General features: G+C 43.2%; 1 protein-coding gene across 7 annotated transcripts in view; it reads left to right on the top strand.

The window, feature by feature from the left end:
* JADE2 (jade family PHD finger 2) overlaps nucleotides 1-14,794 on the top strand; it is a 217,891-nt gene that overhangs the window by 130,760 nt on the left and 72,337 nt on the right. For 6 of the 7 annotated variants that reach the window (XM_084838945.1, XM_084838947.1, XM_084838944.1 and 3 more), the window contains exon 6: nucleotides 14,303-14,514. In XM_084838945.1, the coding sequence (XP_084695071.1) occupies nucleotides 14,303-14,514 (212 nt within the window). Of the gene's footprint in view, nucleotides 1-2,741; nucleotides 11,889-14,302; nucleotides 14,515-14,794 lie in introns of those variants that run through there. The other variant, XM_084838950.1, reaches the window with a different exon arrangement.

Raw genomic sequence — 14,794 nt, forward strand, 5'->3', positions numbered from 1 at the left:
AGAAGGCCAAGTAACAAAGGAGGAGTACAGGCAGGTAGCACAGAATTGCAGGGATGGTGTCAGGAAGGCTAAAGCTGAGAACGAGCTGAGGTTAGCGAGGGATGCTAAAAACAACAAAAAGGCTTTCTTCAGCTACGTGCATAGTAAAAGGCAGAGGAAAGAAATGGTTGTTCAACTATTAAATAAGGATGGCAAAACAATAACAGATGACAAAGAAAAGGCAGAGGTGCTCAATTCCTACTTTGGCTCAGTCTTCTTCCAGAAGAGGGTCTATGACCCCCCTGGCAAAGGCGAAGTACAGGCTGAAGGGGCAGGATTGCAGCTTGAGATCGATAGGCATATGGTCAAGGAACACCTAATTACTTTGAATGAGTTCAAATCTCCAGGGCCAGATGAACTGCATCCTAAAGTAATAAAAGAACTGGCAGAAGAACTCTCAGAACCGCTGTCTATTCTCTTTGAGAAATCATGGAGGACGGGGGAAGTGCCAGATGACGGGAGGAGGGCTAATTGCCCCTATCTTCAAAAAGGGTAAAAAGGAGGAACCTGGGAACTACAGACCAGTCAGTCTGACATCAATCCCTGGAAAAATTCTGGATCAGATGATAAAGCAATCCATCTGGAAGCACCTTGAAAACAATGCAGTGATAACTCGAAGCCAACATGGATTTGTCAAAAACAAGTCCTGCCAAACGAATCTGATCTCATTTTTTGATCAAGTCACCTCCCTTATGGACCGTGGGAATGCTGTAGACATCATATACCTCGCCTTCAGCAAAGCTTTTGACAAAGTGCCCCATGATATCCTGATGAGCAAACTAGCTGAAAGTGGGCTACATGAAACAACGATCTGGTGGATCCACAGTTGGCTTCAGAACCGGACTCAAAGAGTGCTTATCAATGGGATCTTCTCCAACTGGGGAGAGGTAATGAGTGGGGTACCACAGGGCTCAGTCCTGGGCCCAGTGCTCTTCCACATTTTTATTAATGACTTGGAGGAGGAGGTGCAGGGAATGCTGATCAAATTTGCAGATGACACAAAATTGGGAGGGATAGCTAATACTTTGGAAGACAGAAACAAAATTCAAAGTGATCTGGACAGACTGGAGCACTGGGCAGAAAACAACAGCATGACATTTCATAGGGATAAATGCCAAGTTCTGCACCTAGGAAAAAGAAACCAAATGCACAGTTACAAGATGCGGGATACGTGGCTCAACAACACTACAAGCAAGAAGGATCTTGGAATTGTTGTCGATCACAAGCTGAATATGAGCCAACAATGTGATGTGGCTGCAAAAAAGGCAAATGCTCTTTTGGGCTATGCTTAATAGAAGCATAGCTTCCAAATCCTGGGAAGTACTATTTCCCCTCTACTCAGCACTGGTTAGGCCTCATCTGGAGTACTGTGTCTAATTCTGGGCACCACACTTTAAGAAGGATGCAGACAAACTGGAGAAGGTTCAGAGGAGGGCAACAAAGATGATCAGGGGACTGGAAACAAAGCCCTATGAAGAGAGACTGAAAGAACTGGGCATGTTTAGCCTTGAGAAGAGAAGACTGAGGGGAGAGATGATAGTGCTCTTCAAGTACTAGAAAGGTTGTCACAGAGAGGAAGGCCAGGATCTCTTCTCGATCATCCCAGAGTGCAGGACACGGAATTATGGGCTCAAGTTACAGGAAGCCAGATTCCGGCTGAACGTCAGGAAAAATTTCCTGACTGTTAGAGCAATACGACAATGGAACCAATGACCTAGGGAGGTGGTGGGCTCTCCCACACCGGAGGCGTTCAAGACGAGGCTGGACAGCCATCTGTCAGGGATGCTCTGACTTGGATTCCTGCATTGAGCAGGGGGTTGTACTTGATGGCCTTGTAGGCCCCTTCCAACCCTACTATTCTATGATTCTATCACCCTATGGTTCTTCTTTTTAAAGGATGCTCATACACTTGTTGTAATTTTCCAAAGACAAGACAGGAAAAAGAACGCAAAAGGCTTAGGGGAGATTATATATACCTGTAGGACTGCAGCAATATTTCTGAAACATAATATCAAACAGCAACTGTATGCATGCGCGCACACAAACACACGTTCTAGAAGAAACAATCAGGTTTGCACATTGTGACTCAACTAATGGCACAGCCAGTGGTCTAAAAATTGTTGCTCATGAGCACTTTTATCATCCTCTCCAATATACTCTGCAAGGTGAAAGGAGTGCTGGTTTCAGTAAATTGATTTCAGCTGAAGCGCATTTAGTTGGAAATAAGCCTCAGTTATTGCACAGGGTGACTCATCTGTTAATATTACTCCCTGGTTTATTAAGCAGTTCATTATCAGAACACTTAGAAAGCAGGAAGTATGTATTTAATAGGAAAGTGTTAATTGTCTTGCTAGAGTAGTAATAAGCATGCCAACCTCGCACCTCTACCAGGTAGCATAAGTATAGGAAAGTGGTTGATGGGATTCCAGTGAAAGAAAATTAATAATGGCTTCAGTTACAAGGGAAGCCTCACACTTGCCCAATGAATAATGACTCAGCTGAAATGTCATTAACAATGCAAAGTGGGGTCAAAAAAAGTGTTTTTTGCAAGTGTTGCCCTGAGAGTAGAAATACTGAAGGGCAGGATATAAAAAAAGTAAAACAAACAGGCCAACGAGGGGCACAATAATATATATGTTTAGACAGAGAAAAGGCCTACGACTCCCAGCATGCCCCAGACATAGCTGGCTGGGGCATGCTGGGAATTATAGGCCTTTTCTCTGTCTAAACATGCATAGGATTTCACCCTGAGTAAATACAATGTTAAGCAGAAGCTTTGGTTGTAAGTCTTGAGTTTGTGCCTACTTTGCACAAACCCTTGTGAGGTTTTGATGCATCTTCATTCTTTCTCCCACAGCACCAGCAACAAGTAGTAAAGTTGACAACTTTTTCTGTGGCCTTAACAGCTGCATGACAGGCAGAAATTCAGTAGGTGAAGCTTTCCTCAGCATTTTATTTATTTATAAATAAATGGCTTGCCACTTTAATGGATGCATCCTTGTGCTACAGCAGCAACAGCCACTGGCAGTGCTGCTTCAGCACAGTTGGAAATCCCTTCTCACTTTACCAGGGTCATTTTTTTCAAGAGGTAGAGAAATGGCAGGGCACCGTTGCTCCGTTATTCCCCATCCTGGTGTATCTGAGGAGGCTAACACAGTCTTGCTCTAGCCAGAAGCCCTAATAAGAAGATTTCTTCTTTGCTTTTATGGACAAGGACAACTAGTTAGCTCAGCCCTGCCTGCTGGGGTTGCCCACTTTTTACAAGCGGTTGGTTGAAACTTTTACAACCTTAAGCACCACAGGGCTGGATGTGCCTGATCTCGGAAGCTAAGCAAGGTCAGCCCTGGTTATTACTTGGATGGGAGACTGCCTGGGAGTCAGGCTTCCTGCACTGAGCAGCGGGTTGGAGTCGATGGACTTGTAGGCCCCTTCCAACCCTATGATTCTATGATGACTATGACACATAAACCCTGAGCCTTCAAAACAGAAGTAGCAGTTTTCTAAAAGAGACCTTATTGTTCCCATCAGTTTGCCTGTTAAAGCTGAAAGTGCTTCTATTATGAAAGATGGCATTGTGAAAGAACCTTTAGTTGACAACTTTTTCTGTGACTTTGACAGCTGCATGACAGGCAGAAATAAGTGACGCTTTCCTCAGCATTTTATTTATAAGATTTTTTGCCCAGCTTTCAGGCGGCATTGCCCTAACAAGGCGGCTTACAATATTACAAGAAGATGAACATATACATTACAATGAAACACACACACAGCAGTACCAGCAGCGGCTTAACAGTTTTTAAGCACAAAATGCAGACTGGAATAAATTTGTCTTCAGGCTTTTCTTTTCTTTTTAAGGCCTCGGTGATGAAGCCATACATGTGTCCCTGGGGAGGGAGTTCCAAAGGTGTGTGGCCACCACTGGGAAATCCTTGTCCTTTGTACCCACCAGTCTAATGGCTCTTTCTGGTGGGCCAGAGATCTTGATGCTTGGGCAAGCTCATACAGGTGTAAGTGGTCCTTCAGATAATGTGATTCCTCAGTATATAACTCAAGGGTACAGAACCTGAGTCCCCAAAGACCCCTTGTGCACTCTCATAAGATCTCCACCCACTGCTGCTGCCTTAAAAACACCATCACACGGCCACTGCAAGTAATTTGCCAAATACTCTGTGGTGCTGTTGCCACCATTTGAACTTCCATTCCCCTTCTCTACCCACCCTGCCCCAGCACCAAAGTAAGAGAAGTAAGACAAAAACTTACAGGGGAGGGGGGATGAATGCAAATTGCAAAAATTGGAGGGATTTGCCTTTGTAAAAGAATATCTCTAAATAGAATTTTATTTATAAGAAATGATGGGATCTGAAGGAATGCAATGCAGTTAACATGGAAAAGTACAAATAGCAATACAGAACATGGGAAATTAGATTTCCTTTATGGGGAGAGGGATACCTACTTGAAAGTAGCTTTCACCTGTTGGCATGTCCACTGTTCTCATGTGGCCCCCAATGCAGATGATGGGAGAAGCATCACCTGCTGTATTTCTGTTTGCCATGCAGCTGTTAAAGCACAGGAGTCCTTTTTTTTAAAAAAAAGATGGCAAACTTATGAGGCATTTCCATCATCCCTCATTTTACAGAAGGAAGGATATCAATAGCTAGTTTCCTGTCAATACCAGGCAGACGGCTGCTTTCCTAGGGAGTACCATGCCTATTATTCTGTGGCACTACTTTCATATTAGTATTAATCCATTTACACAACCCTGTAGCACTGTGGCTGGGATGATTATCTCACTTCTACTGTTGTTCATCCAGTTCTGTTTCAAGATTTCTGTTGAGGGCCACTTGTATATTACTTTCCCCCTGCTATTCTTAAGTGAAAACCATTGAGTATCAACTGTCCAGAAATAGCACTTGGTTTCTTTCTAAAGAAAGGCCTCTGATGTGAGTGAAGGACAGAACATGAAATGGCTGAGAGAACACTCCACATCCTCCTTGTGTTGAACACTGTCAAAAGGCAGCAGTTTTGCTCAGTTGTTAAAAATAAAACATCTTTATGAATAGTGATAACTTTATATGATGCTGAGGAAGATAAATGGAGCATAAATGGGAAAAGAACTTTACCCTCAGGCCTCATCGTTTAGCGATTCATAAGCCATTAATCGCCTCGTACCCATCAAGTACGTTTGTCACTCAGATAGGCTCCAGGGGTACTTGTGAGTGGAGCTTGGCAAACTAATTACAGTACTAATGTAATTACACATAAATGGAATGTGAGTCTATATGTAAAAGACACTGAAAAGAGTTTGGCCATATAAGCAACAAGACACAATTGGTGAGCACAGTTCCCGTTCATGCAGGCCTCACATATAATTCTTGCTTAGTGCTTAAAAATCCAACGGCATGGCAAACGGGTCTTCTGCTGAAGAAAAACTTGCCTTCATATCTAAGTGAAGCCAGGGGATGGAAGAGGTTTTTCATCAACTCTGTCCACTTTCTTGTGGATTCAGCTGGCAGTATCACTAACGATGAAAAATTTACAACCTTCCCTAGCCTGGGGAAATAGGCTGTAACAGAAGGTGTAGGGTAGGATACAGTTGCAGGAATGAGGTTTGTTTCCACTTAGAGTGAAATAGGCACTCGTCCAGTGCTTTTGTCATCTCTACAATTAACATAACGTTGGTATAATGTTTCCTTTGGAAATCCTCTCTGTACCTTCCCACATACTCACCTTTGTCCTGCTTCATGAGTAAAAACAGTTGGACTTATACATTTAGATGTAACACGAAGCCTACGCTATAGGCCCAGTTCACACGTAATGATAACTCATGGGTTCTTTAAACCCTGGACTGTTTAAGCTGTGTGGGAGCGAGCACACTGCCTCATGACTGCTTGCACTTCCACTTTGCATCTGGCTTCTCAACCCAGGAACCCATGGTTTGTTGTTGGGTTAAAACTCTGCATTGTTTGTCCCTCAACAGCCCAGGTTCGGATGTCACAGAGTACAACCCAGGAACAGGGCATTCTTGGGTTGCTTGAGAAACTGGATGCAAAGTGGAAGTGGCTAGAAGGCGGGAGGCAGCTCACTCAAACTGGTGCGGCCCCACCAATTCATGGGTTAAACAACCCATGAATTGGCATTACATGCGAATCAGGTCATAGTTTGTTTTAACCATAGTTAGTTAAACAAACCAGAATCTGACTTGAATGCAATTAAAGAAACAATGATTTGTATTACCTAATGTTGGTTTGCTGTCCCCTTGCCTCTTCTGTGAATACCAGACTGCTATCTTGAATGCTTTTGTGGTGGTCAAGGACTGACACAGCCTGTCAGCAGTTCTCTTACCACTGGCTAGCTGTAGAAACAGGGTGGGGAACACAATGCTTTCCTCACTGGGGATCTTTGGCCACTTTCAGCATGCCCTGAGCCAAACAAGTTTCCCTCCCTTCCTAGACGCACCCCACAGAGGCTTGTTGCCATTATTTCTTAACCCTTCCTCGCAACCCTCCTGAACAAAGGGATCTCTCGAAGCAAAGTGCCCATAGCTGCAGCCCCACAGACTTTTAAAATGAAATTTGCTAGTAGTCTGAAAAGGTGACTAATCAGCAGTGAACAGATGTGTGAAAATTCTCCACTGGACATTGAACCATATGGTTCATACCTGGAAGTATTTTCCTGGAAATACCTGGAAAATTCTCCACTGGACACTGAACTGTATCTGACAAAACTCCCCACACCTTCCACCCTTACTCATCACCCAGCAAACCCAGATAGCTCTTACCCCATTTGTGCTTTGAGAAAGAACAGCTAATCTGTGAATTAGCACCAACTCCCAGTCATGTAAAATGAACTCTTTCCACTAACATGTTTGTACCTGCAAAAAATCAGTCTCTACAACCCAACTGAGGTCAGCACCGAAGACCAATCCATGACTCCCATACCTCTCAGACCCTTTCCTTACCATCTGTATCCATTCAACAAAGACATGAATTTTGGTTCATTGAGGGTGCTTCCAGACAAGGCTTTTATTGCGCAATTGCATTGCCCCATTCATGGAATTTTACAGGGGGTCTAGATGACCTCATCTTCAGTGTATAACAGTCCCATGCTTTCTGACCAGTTCTTCTGTCTTACCAGAAAAAAAATGTTAAGGAAGAAAAAATGGAATAGTTGCCCATTGCCTTTTGATTGTTACCACTAGGAGCCCTCCATCTTGAAGTACCCTAAGAAACGTTACTACTTAGCAAGGAGAACAATAGGTGAAAACAATAATTTTTGTTAGGTGTTGACAGCGGCCTGGAGGGGTGTGCTAGGAACAGAGTTAAGTATGAAGTGAGTGGTTAGGGTGGCTGCTTTTAGCATAGGTCTCAGGAAGCTAGGCCATACTAGGCCTAAAGCGCTTCTCACAGAGGTTGGTTGCTTCAGACCAAGGTCTTACCAGGTGAGACATATGATCCAGGTGCTCACTCGACACTGCATCTTCCTAGTCACCTGGCCTGGGGAGATCAGTGTATTCCTCCCGGAGGATGTCCCCCCTCTTCTCACAGTTGCTGTGCAGTTGCAACATACCACAATCACGTCAGCAACCAGGTCATTCCTCAGTGTATAGGGACCTCCACCTCAACTTTAGCTGCCAGAGGTCTCTCATCATAGGCAGCCTGGTCCTACTTTGGTAGCAGATGAAGTTCTTACCTATGGCCATCCTTGGAGCACAGTATGGTGCCATGAGCCAGGTTTGCAAGGTGAAAATCTAGTCCATAAGGATGACCAGATGCACTGGAATGTTAGTGATGAGCACCAGAGGCCCAGAGAAGTAGATAACTACCATCAGGTGTTTTTTTTTTTAGCAAAGATAGATGTCCAGAAGATGGCTGCATCATGGCTTTGCCTGAAAATACCATGGTGAAGAAGCATTTTTGGTTGTAGTATTCTGAACCATGGGATTCATGGCCAAAATATGGACATGAGAGGAATCCAGAGCCCCCCACCCCCCTGCCTGGGAGCTCCAGTTCATGGAAACCCTGTATCGCTTCATTTAATCACATCCTCGAAATACAGGTCATTTCGAGGCTACAGGCTATCTTTCCAAAGATTTTCCAGGTAGCCATGGATTTTCTGACCCTAAAGATGATGCTGAGGATTAGGTAGCCCACATTAAAGGCCAGGTTGCACAGGGTCAACACAAGTCTTTTTTTCATGGATACTGCATGGTAGATCACCATGCCTCTGCATAATTGGACTACTCTCCACCACCTTATTAAAGATCACATGAGACATCTTGAAGGTTGCTCTGAAGTTAGGTTATCCTATTTCTCCATGTCAAGCACCAACAACCAGACTTCCTCTCTTCCCGGAAGGGGCCATCTCTTCATAGCTGTGGTCATTTCATAGTTCAACTTGTCTTCCAGGGCTGTGCACTTCTGACAGCAGATTCAGAGCATACAAGCAATCACTATAGAATGGGGAAGTTACCTGGTCCATGTGTGTCTGAAGTGAGGTCTCTGCTACTCCAACATAGCATCCACAGCTGCCCTTAGGGAGCTCATGCAATGCAACACCTTCTGCTTCTCTAGCTACTATGTACTCCAGTGTTTCCATCAAGACAATTTGGAGTTCTTGTTCATTGCTATTTTGAGGAATGGGACACTGACAGTACCGGAATGCTGTAGAGCAGAGAGGCCCCCACTAGCTTCTTAAGCACTTCTGCTTTGAAATGATGACTCAGACAATCTGTGGAAGGGAAGAAGAGAAGATGTTGTGTGCCAAAGACCATTCCACAGGGTGGCCTTCAGAAGCTCAATCGAAACATCCTCCCCAGGGCAGAATATGGCACTGCCCCCAGTGTAGTTCTGTACTTTCCCCTTAGGTACAGGCAAATGCTACCACTATATGTTAGTGTCTTGAGATGTGTAATCCCAGGGCTAAGTTAAGTGCATTTGTTAAAGTATTATGTTGTGGTTGTTTGCAGGGACCTTCAAAACTGTTCCCTCAATTGCTTACATCTGAAATCGTTGATTAACTAACTCGTTTGTTCTCAAAGGACTCCATGAGGTACTATACACCAAAGTTGGTTTCCGAAACTATCCTGTAGTAATCCATTCTGGATCAGAATAAATAGCCAATGCATCTCTCAGGATGATGCTGAGGGAATGTTTACCATCCTAAAGGGTGCTGATATGCATATTGAGTCTCTTGCTGACAATGCCTTTTTATACTGCCACTCCAATAAAGGCCAATAGCTATATTTAGGAGGAGCAGAGGCATGAGGTTTGCTATAGCAGATGACTAGTTAAGCCCTTTTCAAAAAGGTGACTGTCTGCACTGCTCTAAACATCATGAGCTGCTATATACCAAATTTGGTTTCCAAAAGTATCCTGTAGTCATCCATCAGGTTTGCCAACAATAAACCAGTACTGTCAGGTTTCCCTACATGTTCTGGCTTAACAGTTCTAGCATTTGAAAAGAGCCCTGGTAGGGAATTGTGTTGTCTGGCTGGCTGAATCCCAGACTGACACAGACAAGTAAGATGCCAATCCAGATCCTTGCCTAAACTTGTCAAGCTAAGGCAAACACTGTGAATAGAGATGGCTCTTTGAGAAGCTTTTATGTTGCTTAAGTGTCCAAGCACATAGCATGTCTTCTGAGCCAAATCCAAATTCTTTTACCAAGAAAATCCAGATGCTGCTATCCGAATAAAATGTGCAAATTACATGCACCTTCTTCTCTCTACACAATTTAACTCTTCCTTCTCCCTGTTTCTTTAATACCCACCCACCTGCAGACCCTTAGCCCAGCTGTTACACAAAGAGCATAGGTTTATGGATTATCTTCCATAATTGATTCTACTTCCAGTCTTAAGATTTTCAAAGTGTTTAATATTCTTGTCAAGAGTTAGGGATGAAGGGAGAGAAGGAATGGTGAAGGGAGAGACTAAAGGGAGGAGTGAAAGGAGATGACTGGAGGTCGAGATTGAGGTCCAAATACTTGTAGGATTGTGTGGGAGGGGGCTAGGAATAATAGTTATAGGACAAAGAGGATAGAGGGCCAGAGCCAATACTCCCAACCGCTGAAAATGGTTCACTTGAGGATACAAAGTCAGGAGTTCCTCCCCATGGAATTCCTTTAACCATAAAGTCATAAGTTATGCCATGATCACACCCAGGAACTGGATGGTGGGGGAGAGATAATTCTAGGGTGCAGCCTGGGCTGCAAGCCCATCACCATGAGGAAAACAATTGAGGCTAAGTTGGAGATCATACTTAATGATGTTTATGCAAACTTATTTCCCTGAATCTGTGTCAGGTAGAAAGGTGTGCTGAATATCTTACATACAGACACACCCAAATTCTGCAGAACCATTCATTCCCTGTGGAAATGATGGGAATATTGTCAGGGGGGCAGGCAAGATTCTAATACCGTTTGTGATGGGGAGTTCTTGCATTAATATAAGTTGGCCAGGAGTTTTCTCTTTATTTTTCTTTCTTTTACAGGAGTAAAAAAACCTTGCCACTGCTTCAGTTGGCAGCTCTAAGCCACCTGGCAGCATTCCTGGGGACAGAATGCCTATGGGAATGGTGCTACATTCTCAGTGGAATTCTTGGGAGGCTTTTCCAATGCAAAATTAGAGAAATAGAGAAAAGAAACCTTCAGCTACCTCATATTAACCCACAGCCCACCTACCAATGACTGAGCAAAGATTGATTCAGTCTTTGGGGTCCTTTTTTGCTCTACTCCCACAAAATGCTAAAAAAAAAACCTGGGGCAAATAATTTGGCCCAACACTAGTATCCATAACTTGTACGATTGTGTGAGATTTCTGAAGACTGAACTCCTGGTCCTCTAGAACAAGAAAGAGGGGAGATAGGGTGGGGGGAGCACACCTGTACAGGAAACTGTAGCATCTGTAATTTGAGAGACAAGGAGTATTACGCCACCAAATGTGACATGCTTTCTCAAGAACTACAAGCCCCAGAGTTCCTTAGTTTCCGCTGGCATTTCCTACTCAGAGGTAGAAGGAATCAGCAGTATCTGGCAGCAAATTGGTGCGGGAGGATTGAACAAGCACGAAAATAATCAGGAACATTGAGATCCTGAGAACAGTGAGAGCCAGTGCTGCTGTTAGGATTTACAGGCCCCAAAACATACGTTTGGTCTCCAGAGGAGTGTATAGGTTAAAAGAACGGATGTAGATCCCAGGGACAGGAAGCAATGTCTAAAAGGCCTTTGTTGTATGTATAAAATTAATACACACACATGCTTCACTGCCATGTCTGGTTGTAAATACAAATCAGGCAGCCAGAAACATAACAAGCTTAAACAAAGGGACCTAAAGAAGCAAAAGGATACCAATTAATCCTCTAATTCTTCAGAATAGAAAAGGCCATTTATAGCAGGAAGGGGGGCTGTGTTACAGTTTATACTGTGCTCAGATAAATAATGCTTGGGCCCTGAATATACGTTACAGGGCTTTAAATGGTTTAAACCATAGGTTTTACAATGAATGGAATGTGTGAATATTATAGATACACAACAATATTCTGTACCACAAGCATTATAACATAAGGCGTGAAACATAATTGAAAATCACTTTTATGATACTGCTTATGAATGAGATAATATGTATCACTCTAGTGGTTTAGTTAGCTAGTGATAATTCTGTCAATTTGATTTAATTGTGGTCACCTGATGTGTTTTCTTTTGCATATTCATAATTTATTTATTGATTTAGATTCAGTGAGGAAAATGTCATGCAAATATCCTTAGCAACACATACTGTGTAGCAGCAGGACTGTCTACAAATACAGCACTTCTCAAAATATCCTTCTGAGACACCCTGCTTGTTCAGTGTGTTACAGGTAAAGCTGGACCTATGGTGTGCTCCCTAGTCTCATTAAAGGCTAGGTGATAGATACTTCATGGAACAGTGGGGTTACGTTCCCATTGGTTTGGGGATAGTGTCACTTTTTAAAAAAAAAACAGAACACGAAGAAGTTCTGTGAGAATTAAGACTTAGTGTGCCTTTGGTGTTTGCAGATTTTCCGGTAATAATTGCTTGTAATTTATTTATTTAAAGCTATTCATGTATGTTGTAAAATATATACTACTTTTCTCCCATTATCAGCATCCAAGAGGTTTAACAAAATATTAATAAAACATCCTAAAAACAATTATTAAAAATCAATAACGTTATGCACTATTATACAAAAAGGTGACAAATTAGTCAATAATAATCGTTACTAACATTGTGGATGTGACTGAAGCGGCAGCTAGAAGCTGCTCCCACTAATAAGGCTTGTTAGGTATAATACTAAGGTAATGATTCCTGCTACCGATCAGACACTGACAGGATCATATTGCTAGCTATTGTTTCTGAAAAATCTGGCATAATGAGAATAAAACGCACAGTAAGACATGCAAAAAGTAAGCAGCTCTCCCAAACTCAGCACTTAAGCTGCTTAGGGGAGGAAAAAGGGGGGAAACATTTCAAGAGCCCAAGAAAATTGGTTTTATAAAATATCCTATTGATAAATTATCCATTTTATAGATAGGGTATTTTATAAACAAAATTATTTTTTCCTTGCACCCTTGGAATCTCCATACCACCACCCCAACTGCCTTTTGTAGCTGTAATGACATTCACCTTTTTTCATTTTGTGCAGATAGAAAGCAAACCAATAAACATGTTCTAAGCAGTTGGTGTCACTTTTAGAGTTCCATTTAACTACCCTGAAAATGGATCCGCTTTTCATTTTTATCAACATTAAGGCATTCTTGTTAAAAGATCAAGCACTAGAGAACATCTTTGCAAGATGTGAATGTTGATACTGTCAAAACATATTATTAGCAGTGGTTTGGCTGGCCTTATCCCTCTTTACTACACTCTGCCTTGCCACTTTAATGGATGCATCCTTTTGTTTTATGGACTATGATACACAAACCTTGAGCCTTCAAAACCAGAAGCAGCAGTTTTCTGAAAGAGACCTTATTGTTCCCATCAGTTTGTCTGTTAAAGCTGATAGTGCTTCTTTTATGAAAGATGGCATTGTGAAAGAACCCTTGGTTTAGAAGTTGTTAACCGTGCGTCTTCATCTGCTAAATGGCTTAGGGCACAATCGTATGCATGTTTAGATAGAAAAATCCTACAATTCTCAGCATGCCCCAGCCAGTATAGCTGGGTACATGGGTACATAGGACTATGCCCTTAGGCACAGTTGCAAGTATTCCTGTGAGTGGCTTCAAAAGCAAGACTGGGTGACTTAGGGTGCAATCCTATCCGATCCACCCTCAATATTCTTAAGCCTCTGAACTTGGAGGCTTACAAGTATCCAGTGCAGAGCAGGAGGTGCAGTGGAGGCAATCTTGGCCTCAGCTACACCTCCCGCTCTGCAATTTAGCTAGGCAAGCTTTTTCGCCCATCTAGCTGAAGTGTCGAGGAAGGGGAGGGAAGGAGGCTGGGGAGACCTGGGAGATGGCATAAGCCCTCCCCTCCCCTCTCATCATCACACCCCCTTTCCCTTCCCTCTGAAGTTGCCTTTGTGACCTCAGAGAAGCGGCCAGTGCAATTCTCTTGCACTGGCTGCAAGGGGAAGGGGAACTCAGACTCCTGGGTCCAAGATTGGAGCGCTGTCTCTGACCTCAGATCCAGGAATCCGAACTATCCTATGGCTCCCCAGACTCTGTCCAGGGGCCATAGGATTGCTCTCCCCTACTGAAATCTCATACACACTTACCTGAGAGTAAGCCCCATTGAACTTAATGGGACTTCTGTGCAGGCATATGTAGTAGACACATACCTCTCAAAGGGAGCAGGATAGTTCTCTTAAGAGGCACAAGTAATTGCCAAGGGAAGCACATGTTCTTTTCTGACTTACATACCCCTTGCCCAGTTTTGGTCTGTATATTGGATGGGCCACGTTGGTATGGACCATGTGCTCCTCAATTTTCAGTTGTGTTGATTAAGCACCAGATCAGCACCACACACACTTATTTTATGTTCCTCATGAACCTCTTTCTGACATTTTTCTTTCATTTGCCTCTTCTTAGGCCACAATTGGAATCAAGCATAACCAACCAAAATGACCAACTCTGGGTTGACATTTGGAATGTTTAGGCTTAAATAGGATCTCCCACCACACACACACACACCAAGTGAGAAACATCTCACTGCAACAAAGTTTGAGAACTCTTTAATGTAGAATAGAATTGCCTTTCCCCTCTCTTTAAGGTAGAGCTGCCTCTTTAACATAGAATTGCCTCTTTTTTCTTTCAGAAAAGCCAGAAATGGATGAATTCACCCTGGAAAGAGTGCTGGAGGAGCTGGAAACACTGTGTTATGAGAATATGAACATTGCCATTGAGACAGAGGAAGGGCTGGGCATAGAGTATGATGAGGATGTTGTATGCGATGTGTGCCGGTCACCAGAAGGAGAGGACGGCAACGAGATGGTTTTCTGTGACAAATGCAATGTCTGTGTGCATCAAGTGAGTAGCATTTCTCTCTTTGGTGAGGCTGTGTGTATGTGTGACTGTCTCCCTCAGAGGACTTCGTTTAGCCTAAGCTATGGGCCACAACTAAGAACAATGTTGATGGTGACACCTTTCAGTCCTTAAAGCAGTGGCTTGTCACATCCTCTGTTGTAGCAGCAGTGTAATTCCTTGGCTCGAACAACTTTCTCTTTAAGCTGTTGGGCATGTTACGTGGGAAATGTTGGGCTTTTATTCACATTCAGCATTTTCATTGAGGCAACAGTGCAGCCTCAGG

The sequence above is a fragment of the Heloderma suspectum genome, chromosome 2 (assembly GCF_057233095.1).
Source record: "Heloderma suspectum isolate Gila_16-S chromosome 2, 16-S_ref, whole genome shotgun sequence".
Classification (NCBI taxonomy): Eukaryota; Metazoa; Chordata; class Lepidosauria; order Squamata; family Helodermatidae; genus Heloderma; species Heloderma suspectum.